Source organism: Musa acuminata, chromosome BXJ2-11, assembly GCF_036884655.1.
Source record: "Musa acuminata AAA Group cultivar baxijiao chromosome BXJ2-11, Cavendish_Baxijiao_AAA, whole genome shotgun sequence".
Taxonomy (NCBI): domain Eukaryota; kingdom Viridiplantae; phylum Streptophyta; class Magnoliopsida; order Zingiberales; family Musaceae; genus Musa; species Musa acuminata.
Genome location: NC_088348.1, coordinates 28,115,968 through 28,137,646, shown reverse-complemented (window position 1 = coordinate 28,137,646; position 21,679 = coordinate 28,115,968). Strand labels below are relative to the sequence as shown.

General features: G+C 42.0%; 3 protein-coding genes across 3 annotated transcripts; all 3 read right to left on the bottom strand.

Annotated features, from left to right (window-relative positions):
* Window positions 1–233: 233 nt before the first annotated feature.
* LOC135626620 (protein SRC2-like) lies at window positions 234–1,551 on the bottom strand. Its single transcript, XM_065132054.1, has one exon. The coding sequence runs from the start codon at window positions 1,543–1,545 to the stop codon at window positions 439–441; it is 1,107 nt and encodes a 368-aa protein (XP_064988126.1). The 5' UTR covers window positions 1,546–1,551; the 3' UTR covers window positions 234–438.
* Window positions 1,552–12,148: 10,597 nt separating this feature from the next.
* LOC135626618 (putative glutaredoxin-C14) lies at window positions 12,149–12,714 on the bottom strand. Its single transcript, XM_065132052.1, has one exon. It carries the CDS (start codon window positions 12,642–12,644, stop codon window positions 12,333–12,335), a length of 312 nt encoding a protein of 103 aa, XP_064988124.1. The 5' UTR covers window positions 12,645–12,714; the 3' UTR covers window positions 12,149–12,332.
* Window positions 12,715–15,485: 2,771 nt separating this feature from the next.
* On the bottom strand, window positions 15,486–20,929 carry LOC103971777 (lipase). The gene is made up of 10 exons (XM_009385892.3): window positions 20,596–20,929; window positions 20,265–20,344; window positions 19,952–20,017; window positions 19,786–19,833; window positions 19,615–19,682; window positions 18,202–18,274; window positions 17,951–18,112; window positions 16,842–17,036; window positions 15,957–16,045; window positions 15,486–15,863 (listed from the first exon to the last, which is right to left on the bottom strand). The coding sequence occupies exons 1-10, from the start codon at window positions 20,660–20,662 to the stop codon at window positions 15,668–15,670; spliced, it is 1,044 nt and encodes a 347-aa protein (XP_009384167.2). The 5' UTR covers window positions 20,663–20,929; the 3' UTR covers window positions 15,486–15,667.
* Window positions 20,930–21,679: the final 750 nt, after the last annotated feature.

The following is a 21,679-nucleotide window of genomic DNA, read 5'->3' as shown; positions in this document are numbered from 1 at the left end:
CATGAGCAGTTTGGGCATGTAAACATAAGCTTCCCTTCCAAATGTATGATCATATAATTTGGTTGGACAAAACGAAAGCCAAATCTCTCCTAATATTTTAGTGTTGGAAGAACTCGAACAAATTGATGCCTTTCCATGAGCCATGTCTCGAATATCAAAATTGATCAAATCATGTCCCAAATTATGCCCTTTGTTCGAGTAAGAGCTCATGACCAATCCAAAAACAAGCCCAATGAATCAATCAAATCGATCGAGGCCAGAAATAGTAGCAATCAAGTATTATACAAGAGAAAGATGGACCGATCCACCACGACACTAAGTTGGTCCGCCGCGCCCCTTTATTAACGAGAACATTCAAACTATCACCAAAAGCAACCCGAAGACGAGCATCAGACGTGGACCGCGATGCCATATCTATCGACGCTCAGAGAAGAAGGCTTAGAAGTCGAAACCGCCGCCGTCGTCGAAGCCCGCATCGTATCCCGAGTCGTACGCCGCCGCGTCCGACACCATATCCCCGATGAGGAGGCCGCCGAGGGCGCCGCCCAGGAGCCCCGCGCCCAGCCCTGCCCCGAACTTGTTCTTCTTCGGCGGCTTCGCCGGGGGTACCGCGCTGTACCCGTACCCGGCCGGCGGGGGTGGGTATCCGTAACCCCCCGGAGGAGGCGCGTAGCCGTACTGCGGCGGTGGGTACCCGTATCCGGCCGGAGGAGGCGCGTATCCATACTGCTGGGGCGGGGGGTAGGGAGGGTAGCCCCCCGGTGGCGGGTAGGGACCAGATGGGCCCGGTGGTGGGTAGGCGGTTGCAGGCTCCCCGGTCTTCGAGTCTTTAGCTGGCGGAGGAAGCGTGGAGTTGCTGGTCCCCGGGTAGGGGTAGGCCGTGACGGGCTCCCCGACTTTTGAGTCATTTCCCGGCGGAGGGTACGCCGTGACGGAATCGGCGGGCTTGGATTCAGCTCCCGGGGCGGGAAAGCCTGCAGGCGGGTACGCGACGGTCGGCGCCGCGGCCGCGTGGTCGGCGGCGGGGGAATCGAGGAACCTGAAGGAGAGATTGAGGACGCCCTTAGGCTTGCCGGAGGAGGGTTTACGGACCTGATAGCTCACGAACTGCGGGGCAGACGACGAGGAAGGGGGCTGGAGCTCCTTGAGGGGGACGTGGACCTCACCGACGTCGCGGTCGCCGAGGGCGCGCTCGGATCGGAGGAGGACGTGGAGGACTAGGCGGGCGGCGGCGTCAGGATCGGCGGGGACGGAGAAACGGAGGGTGACGTTCCAGGAGGGGTTCTTGCCGCAATTCTTGTCTGTCGGGGTGCGCTGCGAGGATCGAGGCTCGCCAGCGATGGAGACGACGGCGTACACGTCCATCTTGGAGAAGATGTTGACGTCATTGAGATCATTGGCGGATATCATCGTCACCTCCATCGTCCTATACGCCGCCATGACCGATCGATCGTAGCTCCAAACTCCTCCTCCTCTTCTTCCCAGATTCCAAGATTTCGACCTCCAGGAAGACAGAATAGGTTGAAGGAAGGCGGTGGGTGTCATTTATATCGGGAAGAATGTGGCGGTAGGCGTAGCGTTATTTCCGAAACGCAGATCGCTTTATTTAGGTGCAGAGATTACAGCCTTTTTGGATAATGGTATATCTTTATTGCCCCAAAGCACCGATCCCCGTACTTGCCTCCGGGTGCAACCTCTTGGGGACCACCCGTACCCCGCATGTGGGCTCACGTCGTTATGCGGGGTGTCGAGTGGGTGCGAACGGTACGTACACAATTGGGAGACGACTATTTTTAGGAACCATTAATGGAGATGATTCACTAGCACGCGCATTGTACGCGACAAATTACAGGCGATAATATGTTATTATTATTATTATTATTATTAGTAATTAGATAGAAAGAAGGAAAAGGTAGGATGTCATAATAAAGTCTGGTAATTGATTGACTGGGCTTCGAGTCGGTCATGTTGCATCCATTCATTAATAGTGACAGGGTTCAGTTGCGGTTTGAGACTGGAATAGATCATGATTTGAGTTTGATATGAATCATTTGTGCAAGAGTTGGCTCGAATGGTGGAAGAAGCTTGCTACGGTGGAGAAAAGAGCTCTTAGAAAGGCTTTAAGTTGGAGAGAACGAAGCTAACACGGCCCATCAAAGGCCCTGGGTTTGGTCCATACGTCTTTGATCCGGTCACCGCGAGTAACAGTAAGCAACCCGCAGCGGGATGATTTTAGTACGATTTATTTTATTCGAAGGTATTTTATCCCCGAAATGACCGGAGGTAAGCTCACGAAGCGGTTCCTGTATCGCAATAGTCCCTCGAGTCTGATCACCGCAAAGGAATGATTTTATGATCGTTTAATTTTTCTTAAAGCATTTCATCGAACAAGCGGCTCGAGGTAAGATGACGAGACGGTCCACGCACCGCAGTTAACCGTCTGAGTATGGTCACCGCGAATGAGACTAAGTCTCCGTAGAGTTGGACGATTTTCCTTAAAATTATTTTTTTTGGGGCAGTTCATCCTCCTCGTGGGAGGGGGTAAGATCACCTTAACACATCGGACCTTACGCCCTCTCTGCTGCTCCCCCTCGTCAAAACCCCACCTTCTCTGCTTCACCTCCCACTTGCTCGCCTCTCCTCCGCCTTCCACCAGATCGACGCTCGCCGCCAAGGAGGTGGAGCTTGCTCACCTCTGTCCGGAGTAGATAAAGCTGGTGGAAAGACTTGTGCAGCAAGGTTACATTGATCGATGTCCAAAGGACGGACGAGGATCGGGTCGCGTAGAAGTTGTCCATCGACCTCGCGGAGACTAAGGAAGAAGTAGGGTTTGAATTCCCGAGAAACTAGAGCCGAATGCTTGCACGAACAACTGGTTTCTCATTCAATGTCGGGAAATGGTATTGCGATCTCATTCAATTATATCTTTTAGGTTGTACCATCTCTATCCTATATGCATAATACTGTGGTTTTGATAAAATAACAATTTTGATCGAAATTACATCCTTTGAGGTGATGAGAATGGACAGCCGCCGTCATGCAATTTCGTTTGAGTTTCTTCAGTGACTTTTAGCTATTAGTCTAATTGCTATTTGGTTAGAAACAAACATGACCTGGCTCAGAAATTTTTCTTGCTAGGTGGGATGAATCATTCAAGTTTATCTAGAATAATGGAATTGTAACCTTTTAATTTGAGAGTTCTGGTTGCTGATGATGTATGTATGTCCTTCTGCCTTGAGCATGTATTTTATCAAACTGTTTATACTTGTCCTTTTTCTTGAATTTTTTTGAAATGTAAAGTGTAGTAATGCTATTCTTCTGATGGGATTTCATTTGCAGGTAAAGGAACATATTTGAGGTTTTCTATGCGGGAACTTTATGCTCTAATGCATTTATCTGTTAATTCACCACAAATTGAACAAGGAACATGAATGATCGTCTGACCTGCTAATTTTGCTATATTTTAGCAGTAAGCTTGAATATGTGGCTGATCCTAATCCAACTAAGGCGATTTGCATCAAAATTGGCTCAAGCTAACCTCAAACTCATTGATCTTTCAGGACACAGTCTTGGTCAATAGCATCTGATTCTGAGAGGTGGTTGCTGATCTTGATCACTGCTAATACCAGGATGATATAGGACAATATTGGACAAAACAAGTTGCTACAGTCAATGAAGTTCTTCCTCAAATCTGGCAGCTTTTAAAGAGTTAACAAAGGCTATTAGTGAGCACAAGGCAATTACATTTATGTTTTCTTGAACTCTTAGGAGAGTGGAAATGGTAGGGATGGTATGAACCATGTAAGCAGCAGTTGCTGCAGGGTTTCGCAGTCACCCCAGACACACCCCTTTCTGCGGAAATTTAAATGGAAAAAATGCTTGCGTCTGCTACTATCTCCTTGAACAAATGGGATGATGATGCAGAAGGGATTGACTTGCTGTATTGTTGTCCATACAAAACCAAAATCTAAAGTAGGATAGCTGCAGATGCAGAGGATGACTTGAAAGAAACTAGTGATGGACATGCAATATTCTCTTCAAGTCAGGACAGGAGTCAAATCAGAAATATGAGCAGAATCATTATCCTTTTAGAAAGAAGCCCCCAGAAGCTGATTCCAGAAAAAGTTGTTTTCAGGTATGGATGTTTTCCCTGAGCCTGTATGTCCCGAATTCCCCTTCCTAACTTTCCTTCCTCTTATCCCTGGCTGATGGGTACCTTCAAAAGATGCAAGCTCATGCAGGATGAGGGAATAAGACCTATCCATTTGTCACCATCACTTGTTATCTAGTCTGATGCCACAATCCGACATTGCATTCCACCAAGCTTCATTTGTTGTTATCTGTTGATACAGTTCTTGCTAGAGCTGGCATTGCATATTCTCAACTGTGGTATGCAAGTGAAATTCAGGTAAATCTTTTCTCTCTCCCAACTCAGTGGAGAGGACATGGAGAATGAGTTTGTTCAAGACCAATAAACTTGTGACCTGCCTTTGTCTCATAAATTTATTTTTTTCAAAACAGGCCTATGATTTTCCTTTAATATATTCTGTTAGATAACTTTTTTCTCACCGGTCATTTGAAAGTAATAAAAGGTATCTAGAGTAAAAAATAGAAGATTACTGTTCATAGTCCCTTTTTACCATTGTCAATCCCCTGAAATATTATTTTGCTATTTACAGTCCCAATATTACCGATTTCACCCCTTTTTTTTTTTTTTTTAACTTCCCCAGTGCCCAACCCCCCTTGACATTGTTCTGTCACGAATGGTCATCGCGCACTCGCAACAACTTCGTTCAATGAACCATTCATTACTTTTACATGCTTGTACAGATATATGGCAGCATGTTTTGCCTTGGTTTTATGTGTTATTGCTTGAAAAATGCAAGCAACGATAGTTCGCAGCATTGCAGTGTGACTGCTCGTCCCATCGAGCCAAACTGCCCCAAAATGGCTATGTTTTCACATGCCATGACCTATTTTTTGTAGACCGCAACCTCACGCGAAATGTCAGCCATCTCAACACCCTGGAACCTCCCTGGTGGCACCGGACAGGATTGGGCTTCGAGATAGTGTTGGGCGTTGAACAATCTTCACAAGTTCGCACGTTAACTTGACGGGAACTTACCTTCGCGCCCGACACCCAGTGAGTAGTTGTTTACGGACTTGCAACTATTCGTTCAATCTTCTAAAGTCCTTGTTTTATCCTTCTTCTCTTTTCTCTTTTGCACTCAAGGTGCTTGTTGAATTGCTTGTAAAGCTTTCCTCTTCGCGAGACGTCGAGACTTGTCCATCGCTCATTTTCAAACTAATCAACATTTTGTTTTATAGATCCTTCGGGACCTGTACGAGGTTGCAACTAGACTAACCCTTTGTGGATACATATGTCGCAAGGGTGCCTCATGACTAAGGCAATCCCAGCTAAGTCCGAGAAGTTGATGCTAGGGTACTCCGCGACTTAAGTAACTTCAGCTAAATCCGTGACTTTACCGCAAGGGTGCCTCACGACTTAAGTAATTCCAGTTAAGTCCATGACATTGTGGTATTAAAGCAGGCAAACAATTCGAGCAAGCAACAAAGAAACTTCGTAATCTCACCATGGCAAAGCATCGTGGCGAATCGAGCAAGACGGGGCAAACCGGACCATTGCCCCAAACAACCGCAGGTGGGCTGCAAGTGCAAACGCGCTCTCATGCTGTTGGAGCCGCTCAGGAGGAGTGTGTCAGTGAATATAATGAGCGAGAAGTTGGCTACTCTTTGCAAGCGGAGGAGGTGCAATTTGGAGCGCCAACAGGGAAGAAGAGCCACAAGGAGAGACTCACAATGGCGGAAACCCGCTTGGATGTTCTTGAAGTGAGCTTGGAGGAACTCTACCAAGGCCAAAGAAGGCTTCTTGAGGTAGAGAGCTCGCAAGAAGAAGTGGAATCTTGAATCGATAAGGTCGAGTCCCTAGTCGATCGACTGACGGAAGACACCAAATACTCCATGCAATATCTGTACGAAGTCGTGGTGGAACTCACTTCCAAAGTGACAACACTCATAAGGGCACTAAATGCGGGAGAGAGCAACACCCGCATTGTGCCACCACAAAACTTGAGGACACCTGAGCCCCATTGCTATGGAGGTGCTAGGGATGCAAAGGAGCTCGAGAATTTCTTATTTGACATGGAACAGTACTTTCGAGCTACAAGGTCCGATTCTGAAGATACTAAAGTTTCAATATCAACTATGTATATAAATGGGGATGCAAAACTTTAATGGTGAATCCGTTAGGAGGAGATCCAACAAGGTCGGTGTCGAGTGGACACATGGAGGACTTAAAGCGGGAGTTGAGAACTCAGTTCCTACCCAAGAACACAAACTTCGTCGTAAGAAGGAAGCTGAGACAACTCCACCAAAGTACTTCCATTCGGGATTACGTGAAGCAATTTTTCACAATGAAGCTGAACATACAAGATATGTCCGAAAAGGATAAGCTATTCAGCTTCCTTGATGGCCTGAAGTTATGGCACAATAAGAATTGTATCGAAGGAATGTCGCCAATGTGATCGGGGCAATTGCAGCCGCGAAAAGGCTCACTGACTTTCAGTGATTTCAATAGGCGCTCGAGCGCTCGCCTAGGCGCTCGGGCGAGGCGAGGCGAGGCCCGAGTGCCTCGCTTCATGTCCAAGCGCCTCGCTTCAACGAGGCGCTGCCTAGGCGCTCGCCCAAGCCCAGGCGTCGGGTGCCGGGCGCTTCGGGCGAGTGCCCGGGTTAAACCAGGTGACCGAACCAGTGTTTTACGTCTGGTTCGGTCTCCGGTGCTTTAGTTGGTTCAATCGAACCAACTAAATCACCGATAGGCTCCCTCTCACGATTTCCCCGACTTCCCCAACCCTAACACTCGCGATTTTGCCATCGAGATTTCTTCTCCGTTGTCGTTGCTCTCTGCTGCCACTACCGCTGTCATTGTCGCTACTCGCCGCTCATGCTACCGCTGTCGTTACCGTAGCAGCCTCGGTCTTCTCACACTCTTCTTACTATACTGTTAACAGTATATTAACAGTATACTGCTAACTGTATACTAATAATAGTATTTTTATTTATTAGATTAATAATATATTATTTTGATTTTAATACTATTAATTTTTATTTATTTAAAATTATTGTTAGGTTTCAGAATAAATGGCAAGTGTACAGAGCAACTCAATAGATTTGATGTAAAATTTTATTGTTTTGATTTTTGAGACTTTTTATTAATATGACATTATGATTTTGTACTCGATTTTCTTAATTTAATAGCATATTTTTTATTTAAATAATTATATTAATTATATTTTATATTTTTATATTTTAGCGCCTTGCTTCACTCAGGCGAGCGCCTAGCGCCTCGGGCATTTTTGGACTTTGGCGCCTTTTGGCGCCTAGCGTTTTTTAAATCACTATGACTTTGTTTCCTAGGAGGACTTGGGGAAAAAGAAACAATATTCAGGAAATCGCCCATTGAAATGTTCTCGAGGGAAGGAGTTCGGGGACGAACAGAGAAAGAAGAGTTCCCACAAAGGGCCAAGCTCAAAAGGCAAGGTCCCAAAACCTAGCGAATGCTTCTTCTGCGGAGGACCACATATGGTAAGGGAGTGCCTACAGAAACAAGCACTCAATACCTTAACAACTTCAATCTACCCCCCCAAATCAGACAAGGGTAAGGTCGTTACTTTTAGTTCGAGTAGTTCAGAATCCAACAGCAACGACGATGAGTCACAAGGACCCCAGATGGGAGTAATGCGTTTGTTGAAAGCATTGCAGGGTCAAGTGGGGGAGGACATGAAGTCAAATTCACAGAATGTAGGGAACAACGAGCTCATGTACATGGACATCAAGCTCAATGGCTAAACAACTCATGCAATGGTGGACATGAGCGCTACCCATAACTTTATTATCGATCGAGAAGCAAAGTGACTTGGGCTGATATTGGAGAAGAACCCAAGTCAGATGAAGGCGGTGAACTCGGAAGCTAAGTGGATCTTCGGGCTGGCCAAGGGAGTCCCTATTAAAATCAGAACATGGAGCGAGTGCACAAAAATGATGGCGTCGCCACTCAATGGCTTCCAAGTGATTCTCGGAATAGAGTTCATGCATGCAGCGAAGTTGGTGCCAATGTCGTTCCTAAACTCCCTATGTTTGATGGGAGGGGATGACCCCTGCGTGGTTCCCGTCTCTCAGAGAGGAGCCAAGGAACCCCAATAGATATCGACATTACAATTGAAGAAAAGGGTAAGAAAAGGAGAATTAACCTTCGTAGCTATTGTGAAGTTAGTGCCACTAAACGAGGAGGCCATTCATGAACCTGCTGTGGTGGCGAATGTTCTGAAGGAGTTCACAGATGTTATGTCACCCGAGTTGCCGAAAACTCTATCGCCACGCAGAGGCGTGGATTATCATATATTAAGTCGGAGCCGGGAGTGAAGCCTCCAATGAGACCACCATACCACATTTCCCCTCCAGAATTGGCGGAGCTCAAAAAGCAGTTAGACGAACTGCTAAGCAGTAGTCTCATCCGCAATTCCAAGGCATCATTCGAAGCTCCAGTTCACTACTAAAAGAAACCAGATGGGAGCCTCCGACTATGCGTCGACTATCGGGCCCTCAATAAGGTGATGGTGAAGAACAAGTATCTCATCCCGCTTATCGTGGACTTGTTCGATCAACTGGGCAAAGTAAAGTATTTCTTCAAACTCGACCTTTGGTCAGGGTACTAGTAGGTGCACATTGCGGAAGGCAACGAAGTGAAGATTACCTGTGTGACCATGCATGGAGCGTTTGAGTTCTTGGTGATGCCTTTTGGATTAACCAACGCTCTAGCCACATTCTGCACTCTTATGAACCAACTATTCAAAGAGTATTTGGACAAGTTTATGGTCGTCTACTTGGATGATGTCGTCGTCTACAGCCAAACGCTCGAGGAGTACGTCGAGCACCTTCGGACAATTTTCAAGGTTCTTAGGGAGAACACTTTGTTCATGAAAAGGGAGAAGTACTACTTTGCTCAGACAGATATCTTATTCTTAGGGCATCAAATCGGTGACGGTTCCATTTGGATGGACAAATCAAAGGTGCAAGCTGTGGTGGAATGCCGAACTCCAAAGAAGGTGTTAGAGCGATCCTTCGTTGGTTTCGTCAACTACTATTGGCGCTTCATAATTGGGTTTTCGAAGCTTGCAGCTCCACTGACGGAGTTGCTGAAGGAGTAGCCTTGGTGATGGTTCGACAAATGTAAAGTGGCATTCTAAAGGCTACTGTGTTGGAAGAACCGATACTCAAATTGTCGGACTATGAGAAGCCCTTCGAAGTCCATACAAATGCTTCATACTTCACTATTGGGGGAGTACTAATGCAGAAGGGTCACCCGGTGGCCTATGAGAGCTGCAAGCTCAACGAGACCGAGCGACGGTATCTAGGAGTTTGGCGGCACTACCTTCTTGGATCGCGAATTGTGCTAAGGACAAACAACATCGCTTTGAGTTACTTTTAAACTCAAAAGAAATTGTCCCCAAAACAAGCACGATGGTAGGATTTCCTAGCTGAGTTTGACATAGCAATGAAGTACAAGCCCGGAGAGCAAATGTCGTGGTCGATGCATTGAGCTGGAAAGTAGAGATGGTGAATGTCATACAGTTGGAGGGCAAAGGCCAAGCAAGTCAGTTGCACTCCAACTTCCTTTCCAGAATCAGGGATGGACTGCACAATGATCCTCAGGCAGGAACCCTGATACAACTAATCAAAGAAGGCAAGACACGATAATTTTGGGTTCAGGAGGGACTCGTTTACGCAAAAGGGAATAGAGTTTATGTTCCTCAAGTGGACAATTTGAGGCGTGAACTCTTGAGAGAGTGTCACGATTCCCTTTGGGCTGGACATCCAAGCATCCACCGATATTGGCTCTTGTGGAGAGGGTCTTTTATTGGCCAAAGATGGGGACTGGTGTGGAGGAATATGTTTGAACGTGCCTTGCTTACTAACAAGATAAGGTGGAGCAGCAGAAGCCGGTAGGACTTTTGGAGTCGTTGCCCGTACTAGAAAGGCCGTGGGAGAGCATTTCCTTGGACTTCATATCAAGCTTGCCGACAGTAGGGGGACTTGGGTCGATACTCGTGGTGGTCGATCGATTTTCGAAGTATGCAGCATTCATTGCTGCACCCCTACACTGTTCAACAGAGGAGGCGGCCAAGTTGATGATGAAGAATGTGGTGAAGTATTGGGGAGTCCTACATAATAGCATCAGTGATCGAGATGCTCAGTTCTTGGAACGATTTTGGACCGAGCTCTTCAAATTGCTAGGGTCTAAGTTGTACTTCTCCATAAGCCTCCGCCCCTAGATAGATGGCCAAACTGGAAGAATAAACTCGCTCCTTGAGTAATATCTTCGGCACTACGTGAGTGCCAACCAACGAGATTAGGTGAAGCTATTGGATATAGCCCAATTCTCCTACAACTTGTAGCGGAGTTCTGCATCCAATAAGAGCCCCTTCGAGATCATTATAGGACAACAACTATCAACTCATCACACCTTGGCTATCGGTTATACAGGGAATAGTTCGTCAGCATATCACTTTGTAAAAGAATGACACCGAAATACAGATATTGCACGGACTTATTTGGAGAAGGCGACCAAAAAGATGAAGAAATGGGTAGACTTGGGAAGGCGATTGCAGGAGTTCAAAGTCCGTGATTTGGTGTTGGTGAAACTCCAACCAACATCACTCCAGTTCTTTAGGCACAAAGTGCATAAAAGATTGGTGTGCAAGTATGAAGGGTCATTCCCAATTATCAGTAGGGTAGGCAATGCTTCCTACAAGTTGCAACTGCCAGCGTGGCTCAAAATTCATAATGTTTTTCACGCCAACAACTTGAAAGCCTACTCCTCAGATCCGCAAGATGCTTCTCTAAGTGTTCCAACTCGACTACTGCCCACCAGAGCCTCCTATGAAAACCGAGTTGAAACTATTTTAGCATATCGCAAGACGAAGCTACCCAATGGAGCTGAGCAGACCGAGTACTCGGTGAAGTGGCAAAAGTTTCCCCGAACCGAAGCCAGTTAAGAGTTAAAAGACGCCCTATAACATGAAGAAGAAGCTATCAAAGCTTTCCAGCACGCGTCGACGAGGGCGTCGACAGTTTAAGTGGGGGAGAATGTCACGAACGAAGTTGTTGCATGTGAACGGTCGTTGTGCACCTGCAACAACTTCGTTCAACGAATCGTTCATTACTTTTGCATGCTTGTACAGATACATGTCAACATATTTTGCCTTGGTTTTGTGTTTTTGTTTGGAAAATGTAAGCAACGATAGTTCACAGCGCTATAGTGCAACCGCTCATCGCGACAAGCCAAACTGCCCCAAAATGGTTCTGTTTTTACATGTCACGGCCTATTTTCTGCAGACCATAGCCTCACGCGAAACGTCAGTCATCTCAGCACCCTGGAACCCCCCGAGTGGCACCGGGGGGATGGGGCTTCGGGGTAGTGTCAGACATTGAACAATCTTCACAAGTTCGCATGTTAACTTGACAGAAACTTGCCTTCGCGGCCGACACCCAGTGAGCAGTTGCTTGTGGATGCATATGTCGCAAGAACGCCTCTTGACTTAAGGCAATTCCAGCTAAGTCCGAGAAGTTGGTGCAAGGGTGCTCCGCGACTTAGGCAACTTCAGCTAAGTCTATGACCTTGCCACAAGGGTGCCTCACGACTTAGGCAATTCCAGCTAAGTCCGTGACAATCCTCTGAGGAGGAGGAGGAGGAAGAAGAAGAGGAGAAGAGGGAAGAAGAAGAAGAGGAGGAGGAGAAGGAAGAAGGAGAAGACGAGGAGGAAAAAAGGGTATTTAATTACATTTGCAAAGGGACAGTTTAAAAATATTAAAAATTTTAAAAAGGGGATTGTAAATTGTAAAGAGGGGTTGCAAATAGTAATATTCAAGAAATATACTAACGTGTACTTGATTCTGTGTTGTTAGATTGCAGAATTCATGAAGTCAAATGGGCATCAGTTTTTGCTTTAAAGGATCCACCATCTCCCTTTATTGGGTCTGATATCAAAAGTTTTGTGGTCATATGGCAACTTAGTTACTTACAACTCAGGCTCACAAGCACAATGCAGAAGAAAGAAGAACCACTCTCTAAGAGAACTCTTAACCAATATTCATTATAGTGTCAAAGGTACATGGTGTATGATCTGTAACGAGTTTGTACACATAAAGTCGTACTCTATAGTTTATTTTCACACATCGCATTTCGTATTAGGTAATCTTTTTGTCCACTTCTCATATATAGCTGATTCTTATCAGAGTGCAGAATTCACTATCTATACCCAAAGAGCACCTGCCTCACGAAGAAGAGGGACCAGTTTACCACCAAGGTGCAGTGACATGATCCTGTCTGTGGATCCAACCAGCTTGCCGCCAATGAATACTACTGGCACCGGCGGATTACGCCCCACAAGCCTGGCAAGAGCCCTCTCCATCTCTCTCCCCCTTGGGTCCTCGTCGAGCTCATGGATGGTGGCATTGACACCAAGGTCATGGAAGAGGCTCAAAACAGTATGGCACATGCAGCATGAGCTCAAGCTGAAGACTACCACTGCTCGTTGTGATGCCATCTTCATCACCTTGTCCATTTTATCTCACCAAGAAAATGCAACTGATATGTGGATCTCAAGTCCTTGATCAAGGGATGTGGTTGCTGAAGAGCCAAACTAAATGCTTAAGACCTGGTATGTATTGATCTTCCTCTCCTCCTGTGTGGCTTGCTTATATAGAGCCAAAAAGATCATTGTTTCACAACACTACAAGGATTGCAGCCAAAAGGGAGCATATGTTCCTTTGGATATGGTATGCATGCCTGGAGCACTCTCTTATCATGGCATGGACGGTGACCATCGTTGTCATTCACTTCAGTTGTGTATTCCACTTGGTACTATTTTGTGATCTGGATAATGTCAGATTTCTTCCTGGCTGTGGTCACAGATGCGCTGTGCACTATGGAATATCTGCGAGGCTGTCGTGCTACCAATTTTTTGACGCCAGAAATTCTCTGAATTTTTGAAAAGTCCAAGTCCGCTCTTGGATGGGTAGGCCAGCATGAGATGCTGACTTCTTCCATCAGATTCTCATTTCTAAAGTCTGAGAAAAACCGAGAAGTTTCAAGACACTGAAACATGTACTGAGTTGCCATTGCAAGAGCTTGAAGTTTTTAGCAGTTTGCAGAGAGTATGGCTCGAATAGCCTCACAATGTTGATGGACAAAGTGGAGAACAAACTGAACCCACTTAATCTTCACTCCAATCAAGTCAATAGCAGAACACAGATTTTTCTGTCCTTCAGCAGTGAAACTGTAAACTGCCTCAGAAAGTCAAAGAGCATCGATATTAGTTTTAGTCTGATTTGTCACATAGGTATCCAGCTCATGATCAGCCTTTATCTGCTTCAGTTACATTGTTTATCTATGATCTGGATGGTAGATTCATGCTACATATCATGGTGGATAGACAAGAGAAGACTTGCAAATTATGGATATAGATATGAACATACCACGGAGTCTCTCCTGTGGCATCTCTTTGGGTCAAGCTTCTTTACACTGTCCAAAATTATCCATCAATTGCTGGTCCATGAAAAAAGAATCATGATACCACATCCATATGAAAGAAACAAGCAGTGTGGTGCTGCAGTGAGACATGGAGAATCAGGTGCATTTCAGTGGAGACGTCATCCTCTGTGAAGGGAGAGTTGATTCCAATTGCTAGTGGGGACTGCAGAACCTTAAGACTGCACCATATATAACATCGAAGGACATGTTCCACATTGCCTCACAGGCTTATCCTTTCTCTACTCTTTTGGCAGGATCAAAAGGTCCCAAGTGGAAACCGAGCCACCAATGTTGCTTGTATTCATTTTACTTCATCTGCGGATCACCACATCGGCAACGATATTTTTGATACTGCAACATATTCATTTTCTTCATCTGATTGTTGTATAATGCAGAGAGTTCTCTGTACTAGCAGTCAGTGAATAATATGCATGTAAACCTGGGGTTAAATGCAGCTCATATCACTTGCCTTCATGTCACCATATCAGGTAGAAAAGCAGAATGAGTTTCATGGTATTCTTATGCATCTTCCTCTTCACACAGATGAGATTTGCCTCATGCTAGGTTTTCTGATTTCAGGTTCAATATCAGCAGGACAGAAATCAGATATGGAGCATCTTGTTGAAATGCAAATTGTTATTTGGAATCTCTAACAAGTAGTTGATTCATAATTCAGATATATAAGATGCATCCAGATAAAAGCTCATCTATCCAGATGCTTATAGGCTCTTAAATTCGAGCATTCAATTCTCGGAACATAATGGTTTAAGTGCTTTAAAGAACTATTTGCAGTGCATTTGAAGTTAATATTAGGATATTTATGCTAGGAAAAGAAATTGGTAATGTGCATTCTTGCCACTTACAGTATCATACACTTGATTTAAGGAAGTTTTATTTCTCAATGGCTCTTCTTTGTTTCTGAAATGCACAAATTAGCTTTGAGGACACTGCTATGTGTCTTTTTTTCTTCTTCCTATTGTAATTAGAAACATATGTTTATTACATAGATTTAGGCTTGGGCATGCCCCTTTCTTCTACGTGGCCCTTCTTTCTGTTCTGATGCTAATTGAAACTGATAGTGACCTTTAAGAACTTGAAGAGACAAATGTGGCCCCTGAAGAGAATCCATTTCCACATGGTAAGTTTTGGATCTTTTTTTTGTATTGTGTGTGAAGGTATCCTTATGCAACATGACCAATACCAGGCTCTAATTAAGACAAAGGTTGCAGAAGCTTGTATCCAATTCCATGCACTCACTGTGAGGAAGGTACTCTCATTATCTCTTGCAATGAATTGGGATATGTAGTTGGCATGGAATGACAAATCTACACCGCGAAGCAAACCGATGGATGCCACCCGATCAAGACATGGTGCTCTTGCTTGGATGGTCTAATCCATTTGAAGTCATCGAGTCATGGAGTACTACTTTGTGTAGGTGGTAAATTCATCAAACACTTTCTTACATTGTTCATCTATAAAATACATGTGCCATACTTGTTGACTTTCTCTGATGATTAGAGCGTCTTTTGGCATGATCAAGACTCCATTGATTGGTGAAACAAAGACATGCAAGAAATCCATGTGGAAAACTAGCTAAGAACACAAAGCATCAAAATCATGTTAGGTTTGTTCGAAAAATGCAAACCATCACAAGTTTGTCTGAAATTACAGCTGGAAGATAAAAATGAGAAAAAGATGGAACAAACAATCGACAATTGGCATTCATTATAAAGCACAAACACTGCAGAAACAAACCTCTCGATCGAACCTGCATTACTCGAAGCAAGCTTTCGAACAATCAAATAAAGGCACGTACACAATGGCATGAAAAGGAAAAACATGACCTAGTCGCTACACACAACTGGTAAGCATATACGAGCAAATGATGGAGAGAATTTATTCAATCAAGAACAATTAATTTTTAGGATGTGTGCATATATACATTCTTGAATCAATAGGAAAAGAAAAAGAAGAAATTACACCATATACGATATATACAAGCATTTCATCCTCAAAATAAAGAGAGGATCACGACACAGAACTGCCACTTTGTATTTATAGTACAAGAGAATTAAGTTCAACAAATGATGGAGAAAGATGATCCTTTGATAGCATAATATTACCACTGTCGTCTACATGGTACCGTGTGGTGCTAGTATTCATAATGATTTTGCAAGATCCCAAAGAATCAGCCTGTAAATCGATGTCATAATATTTGAGATGGTCCGCTATGCTGTTCCCGGAAACAGATCTGTCAAGGAAGAATTGTTGTAAGCATCGGAACAGAGAGGCAACGGTAGTCTTTTTAAATTAAATCAAAATTGGTACAAGAATTCAAATATACCTGCTACAAGAAGGGTCTTCTCCAGATCCATCACAGATCTTCTCAACTGAGTGTACAAGGCTTTCTACTTCAATGTCTTGGAGCCAAACCTGAAATTCTTTTTGGAATGTAACATGCTGCCTTTTTAACAATGTAACAAAGAATCACATTTAACTAGAATTTTTTAACAAGTGATTATCCTGATTAAGGTTGTAAGCGAATCAGAATTGGAACGGAGAGGGATCCACTCAGAACAGATCCAAATAGAGAATTCTATAATCAATTTAATGAGGCTTTAATTAGTCTATCCACTGGTCTAATAATATTTGGCGATAGACCACAGTTCTATAGCAGGGTTTAGACCCAGTTAAACACAAGCCTTTTTAATTACTATTTCCATGGAAAAGACTTTCAAGGAAATAGTACATAAACCCAAGAATCAATTTAGTATTTCTGATCAAGGCATCAAGCCAAAAGCCTGAATTCGTTTAGCCCAAAGTAACCATGCTGCAAAGAAAGGCTCTTCACATGTTGGATGAATTGATCTTTGACCCAACCTGACCCTGATAAGTTGCACACCCATACCTATGATCCATGTAATAGGTAGCTGTAATGCAAAACATATACACCACTCCTTGAAAGGTAAAATAGAATCGGGGAATGTAATTGACTAGTTTCTGTTGCTACAGAAGCAAACAATTCATTGTGGGGATTGATGACTCATTGATCTATGTAACGACTATGAAATAAATTGGCATAAGGTCATGGACCACAATTGGAGGCAACATTCAAACTAGCAGCTGACATTCAAAGAGCTCTCTGTGTTTTCTTCAGGTTGAAGTATAAAATCATGTTTTAGCTACAGTTTACAAGCTCTACAAGCACAAATTTAAGGACAGTCGTTACCTCTCTTGCAAAGTGATGGTATGTCTTTCGTTGAAAACGGGAATAATATGGCGGTAAGTGTGGCACAATGTCATTTGCATGAGTCACACGAACTGTATGTGGTACATGTCTGATGAAATAATTGGAAAAAGCAGCATTGCCTATACGAGGCTGTCCAAATGTCACGAGCTGAATGTCTTCTATTCCATGTTTAATCTACAAGGAGATAACAAAATTATGTTCCTTGTACATTCTAAGAATGATGAAAAAATCGCAATTGCATGGCATATATAACAAAATTATGTTCCTTATACATCATTCCAAGAAGTAATGATGGCAGTGTCATAATTGAATTACACATAATCTAACAATAGCCAAAAATTCCATGTCACATCCATTAAATAGAATCATAAAATAGGTCCAAATTTAACTACAAGTGTAGAGGAAAAGAAATAATCATAGATGGCATGAATATTGTTTACAGGCCTTTCAAGAAAAAAAAAAAACCAACTAAATAATCTACAGTGTTATTTTTGTTAATACAATCTAAATTTAAAAGACAGACGACTGCACGAGCTGGACAGACTTTGCCATAGTGCCAATGTTCACCCTCTAAGCAAAAAGGCAACAAATCAAAAATTAATAAAACAATAAAGGCAAAATGAATTCCGTACAACTCAGGTGCTGAAATTTTACATAGACGATGTTAAGGATCCTAGTACTTTTACATAGCTAATCTGTTTCGGATTAGATGAAATAGAACTTTTAAAAAGATCTACATAATACAAAATAGAATATTGTGGTACGGTTGAATGTATATTTAGATTTTTTTATGCAACAGGATGAAACCATGCTGACCCACAATGAGTAGCAACCAACCCTTCTAACTTAACCCAGATAATTACTGCTCTAGTTAGTATATCATAGTCTTACTTTTTTTTTAATCCTTGGCAGATAAGACTCCTATGTACCTAAATATAAAAAAGTAGATAAAGGTGTTGGTAGATAATGTGTACTTCTAGTATTTAGGTCAATCAGATAATCAGTCTCCATGATAAGTGAAGGAAAAATCAGCACAAAAGTGTTGATCAACATAAACAAAATAAAAACATAAAGTTGACGAACATTACAGTAAGATCAAGTGCACAAAAGGAAGCTAGAGCACCTCCCATTGAATGCCCTGTAACGAAAATGTGGACGTTTCCATATGCCTCCCTAGCCCTTTGAACAGCATTTAGGATCCCATGACGCAGAGTAGTGTTATGGTAAGCAGAATAAAACCCATGGTGCACCTATAACAACGCAAACAAAGCATATTATTAAGTTCAAATATGTTCATTCTGTCAATAAATTCTTTCTAAGAAGTATGAAGTTTACAGACCATTGCATCTGGCATGCCAGGGTAGTTAAGATCCAGCTGCTTCCAGAACAAGTCTTCAATCCAATTACGTATGCTGTCAAGATATAGCAAGACAATTGGTCCATTCATAGACAGATATGCAGGCATTTCAGAAAACTATGTAGACATCTAATTTTTGCCATCAGATATAGAGACAAATCAAAAAATTATCACACAATAAATAAAATATAAAAATGTTTGCCATGAATTAGTAATAATAGTTAACAAAATTTGTTTGGAATTACTAGTAAACTGGCATTCACATATAGGGATCCATAAAACAGACAGAAAGTGGGAAAAAAGAAAACCAAGCGGCAACTGTATGAAATTATGGATCTTGAAAAGGAAACTAATAACCACCCAATGACCATTGCCGTAAAACAGATATAACACTGACCATGCAGAAGATAACAAAAGATTTATTCCAAAATCAAAATGTTAAAATTTTAACTTAAATAAGATATACATTAACCTCAAAAAACAAGTTGGAAACCATAATAGAGCACATCTATTTTATGCATGCCATGGTATGTATTACAGACGAGCTAATTAATTCCAATATTTCACTAAAAAATTGTAAAGATAATTAATTTGTTATGATGAGACAGTATTATGTGTAAATTTCTAGTTAATACCAAACTATATCTTCAATATACAACAAGGTTTGGAAGCGTGAAGTGCAGGCAAGACAAGATGATGGCAAGCAATTCTTGTTCTGAATTAATCACCATGACACAAGCTTCTGATTCGGAATGCAGCAACTCATTCTAAGTCCTAATTGCAGTACAAAGCCGATGCAATCCTATGATTATTTAGCTTGTGTTATTAGTTTATAAACCAAGATGCTTGTGGTTATGTACATGTTAAATAGACACCAGTTTATGGCAATTATGATTTCAAATTTCAAATTCAATATCCAAGGTAAGAGCTTGATTGTACCACATGTCCACCAGAGACATGCAATGCATACCAATTAGGCACATGGCAACAAAGGCATGAAAAATGACAAGTAAATTGTCTGCTAAAAATCAATCAAAATGCATATTCTAGGAATCAGAACATTCACCTAAATGAAAAGTACCTGTGGATGGAAATAGTAAGGGTCTCAGTAGTTAATTCTAGTTTCTTGATTTTATGACCTGCCTCCATATTTGGGTACCAAGTTTCACTGGAACTAAATCTAGGCATCCTAGTCGTTAGACAAGTAGGGACAGTTTATTAGCTTCGCTACCATATGTATAGTTTGACAGCTGCATTCTTTAATTAAAGGCAACTAATATTACAATTGCCCTTAAGCTGCATCAATACTGCTAGTTCCAGGTCCAAGAGTTTCTGCTCACACATTTTCGTTATTGCTGTCATATACATGTAGTAAAAGGTTTTTTCTTGCTTCACCTGTGTTCTTGTGTGCCTCTGAAAGCAATAATAATGGAATTCAGATCAGGAGAAACTCCAACAAATGCCTGCATAAATAGTTCAAACACAAAAGTCTTGGAACTTAAGGAGATGCATTAAGCTGACAATCACGGAAACTGGTCAAAATAGAGACGAAAAAAAGAATTGGACCTGTAAACAGTTCTGGACATCAACAATAAGCTCTATCATCTCGAATCCCTGAAACAAGACAAAGGCATCCAGGATTTGAGGATCCATTCCAGTCAAATTATTGGAAAAGGACACCACCCTTAACATTCACAGATACATTGATTTGAATCCCTGAAAACTTTCATACCTTTGTCAGACCATTACATCTTGAGCAAGTCCATGTAAAAAGTTCTGTTAAATCTGTCATATAGACCTACAACATGCAGAGAGACGGACAGAGTAATGTTTTTCTCCAACCAAATATAAAGAAACTGATTCTTCTGAAGACCAACTTTGATGTTGTAAAGGGAATAAAAGTGCTTAATCTGATTAAGAAGGAAAAAGTTTGATATGAAGCCATTCTCAAAACAAGTAAATGCAAGTTGCGCTTGTATCAAGATCCTCAGCCACAATAAACGATTAATGAATTGTCAACCAGTGCAGGGTGAGGTCAGACTCACAGCAGAGGCATATTCGACGAGAATCTTGACGATAGTTTGATTGTAGACAGGGCCTTCAACCTCATGCTTCATCTTAATTACTGTACACCATAGATAAAAAGGGTCAAGAACTTAGGAACCCTATACAAAAAGCATTTATCATTCATCAAGATTCGCATGTTCCACAATCTGCTTCTTTTCAGGCACAAAACAAAAACTTTCTTGCCACAAAGCAAATGAACCCATGGCAGAGATGTAAATTCCGCCATGGTTCTTGCAAGAACTTTTCGCTTTCGAAGATATCCTAATCTCGGGGATAAGAATTCAGGATCGGTATATGGAGCATGATTACCTCTTCCTCCTGAAACGACGAATAATCCGATCAAAACCAAGACCTTGACCAACAGCCATCGTCCCATGACCTTCGAAGGATTCGAAACCCTAAGCGACAAAATTCCCGCACGAACCGAGCCTCCTTCGCGGCTCGTCCAATTCGTTGTTGGATATCAGAAGACGACGAGAAGTAAAACTTACGGTCCCCGAAGAAAGGGGCGCATAACGGATGGCGAATCGTGCAAGAATCGAAGTTTTCGGGGAGCGGAGAGGCGAGGGAGAGATGGCTTCTTAGGGGAAATCAACGATCGCTCGAGTAAGGAAAAGAGAGTCGCGGAGAGGCCGGCCGGCAATTAATCAAGTGTGAAACGCGGCTGCCGGAAACGGGAAACGCAACTTGCGTGTGACTTGGAATAAGGTTGAGTGGGCTTGGGTGTTTGCCACGTAAGATGATACTTCTAAATCCAACCATACACGTGTATTTTTATATTTTTTTCTTCTATCTTATCATTATTTTTGTTGATGGTTATTATTAGTTCAGCAAGCCATCTCAAATGAATTATTTAATTAAAAAACAAATAATATAAAATTTAAGAAATAATAAATTCTAAATTTTAACATGAAATTATTATTTAAAAAATAAAATAATTTAAAATACATACAAAATAAATTTCAGATATTTAATATTTTACATATTTTAATTTAATACAATATTAATATAATCAACATACAACATTTCAAAATATTAATATAATCATAAAATAAACTAAACTAAAATTTTTTAGGAAAGAAAACAAAAACTACCTAAAAGTCTCTGAAAAAAAAGATAACCTTAAGAGTCTTATCATCACCAATAAAAAAACTTAAGGTCACACTCTTTTTTGAAACAATGTACTCAGTTAAAGCTTAATTTTTTAAAACCAAATAATACTCACACAATCAAAATATTAATTTTTTATATTTATATATACATAAATATTATTATTTAAAACAATAACTCGAGTTATGGGTTTCTATAAGTTTCAAAAAAGAATTTATAATTTCAATAATCTATAATTTTATTTTTTATTAATTTGATTCATATAAAAAATCAACTCTAAAGA

Excerpts from the sequence above, each read along its gene's own strand:
- LOC103971777 (XM_009385892.3), bottom strand. The coding sequence starts at position 20,662 with ATGGGACGATGGCTGTTGGTCAAGGTCTTGGTTTTGATCGGATTATTC. Across the intron at positions 20,018-20,264 it reads TCGTCGAATATGCCTCTGCT|GTCTATATGACAGATTTAAC; the intron begins GTGAGTCTGACC and ends TGCATGTTGTAG. Across the intron at positions 18,275-19,614 it reads AGAGGCACACAAGAACACAG|CATACGTAATTGGATTGAAG; the intron begins GTGAAGCAAGAA and ends ATATCTTGACAG.
- LOC135626620 (XM_065132054.1), bottom strand. The coding sequence starts at position 1,545 with ATGACACCCACCGCCTTCCTTCAACCTATTCTGTCTTCCTGGAGGTCG.
- LOC135626618 (XM_065132052.1), bottom strand. The coding sequence starts at position 12,644 with ATGGACAAGGTGATGAAGATGGCATCACAACGAGCAGTGGTAGTCTTC.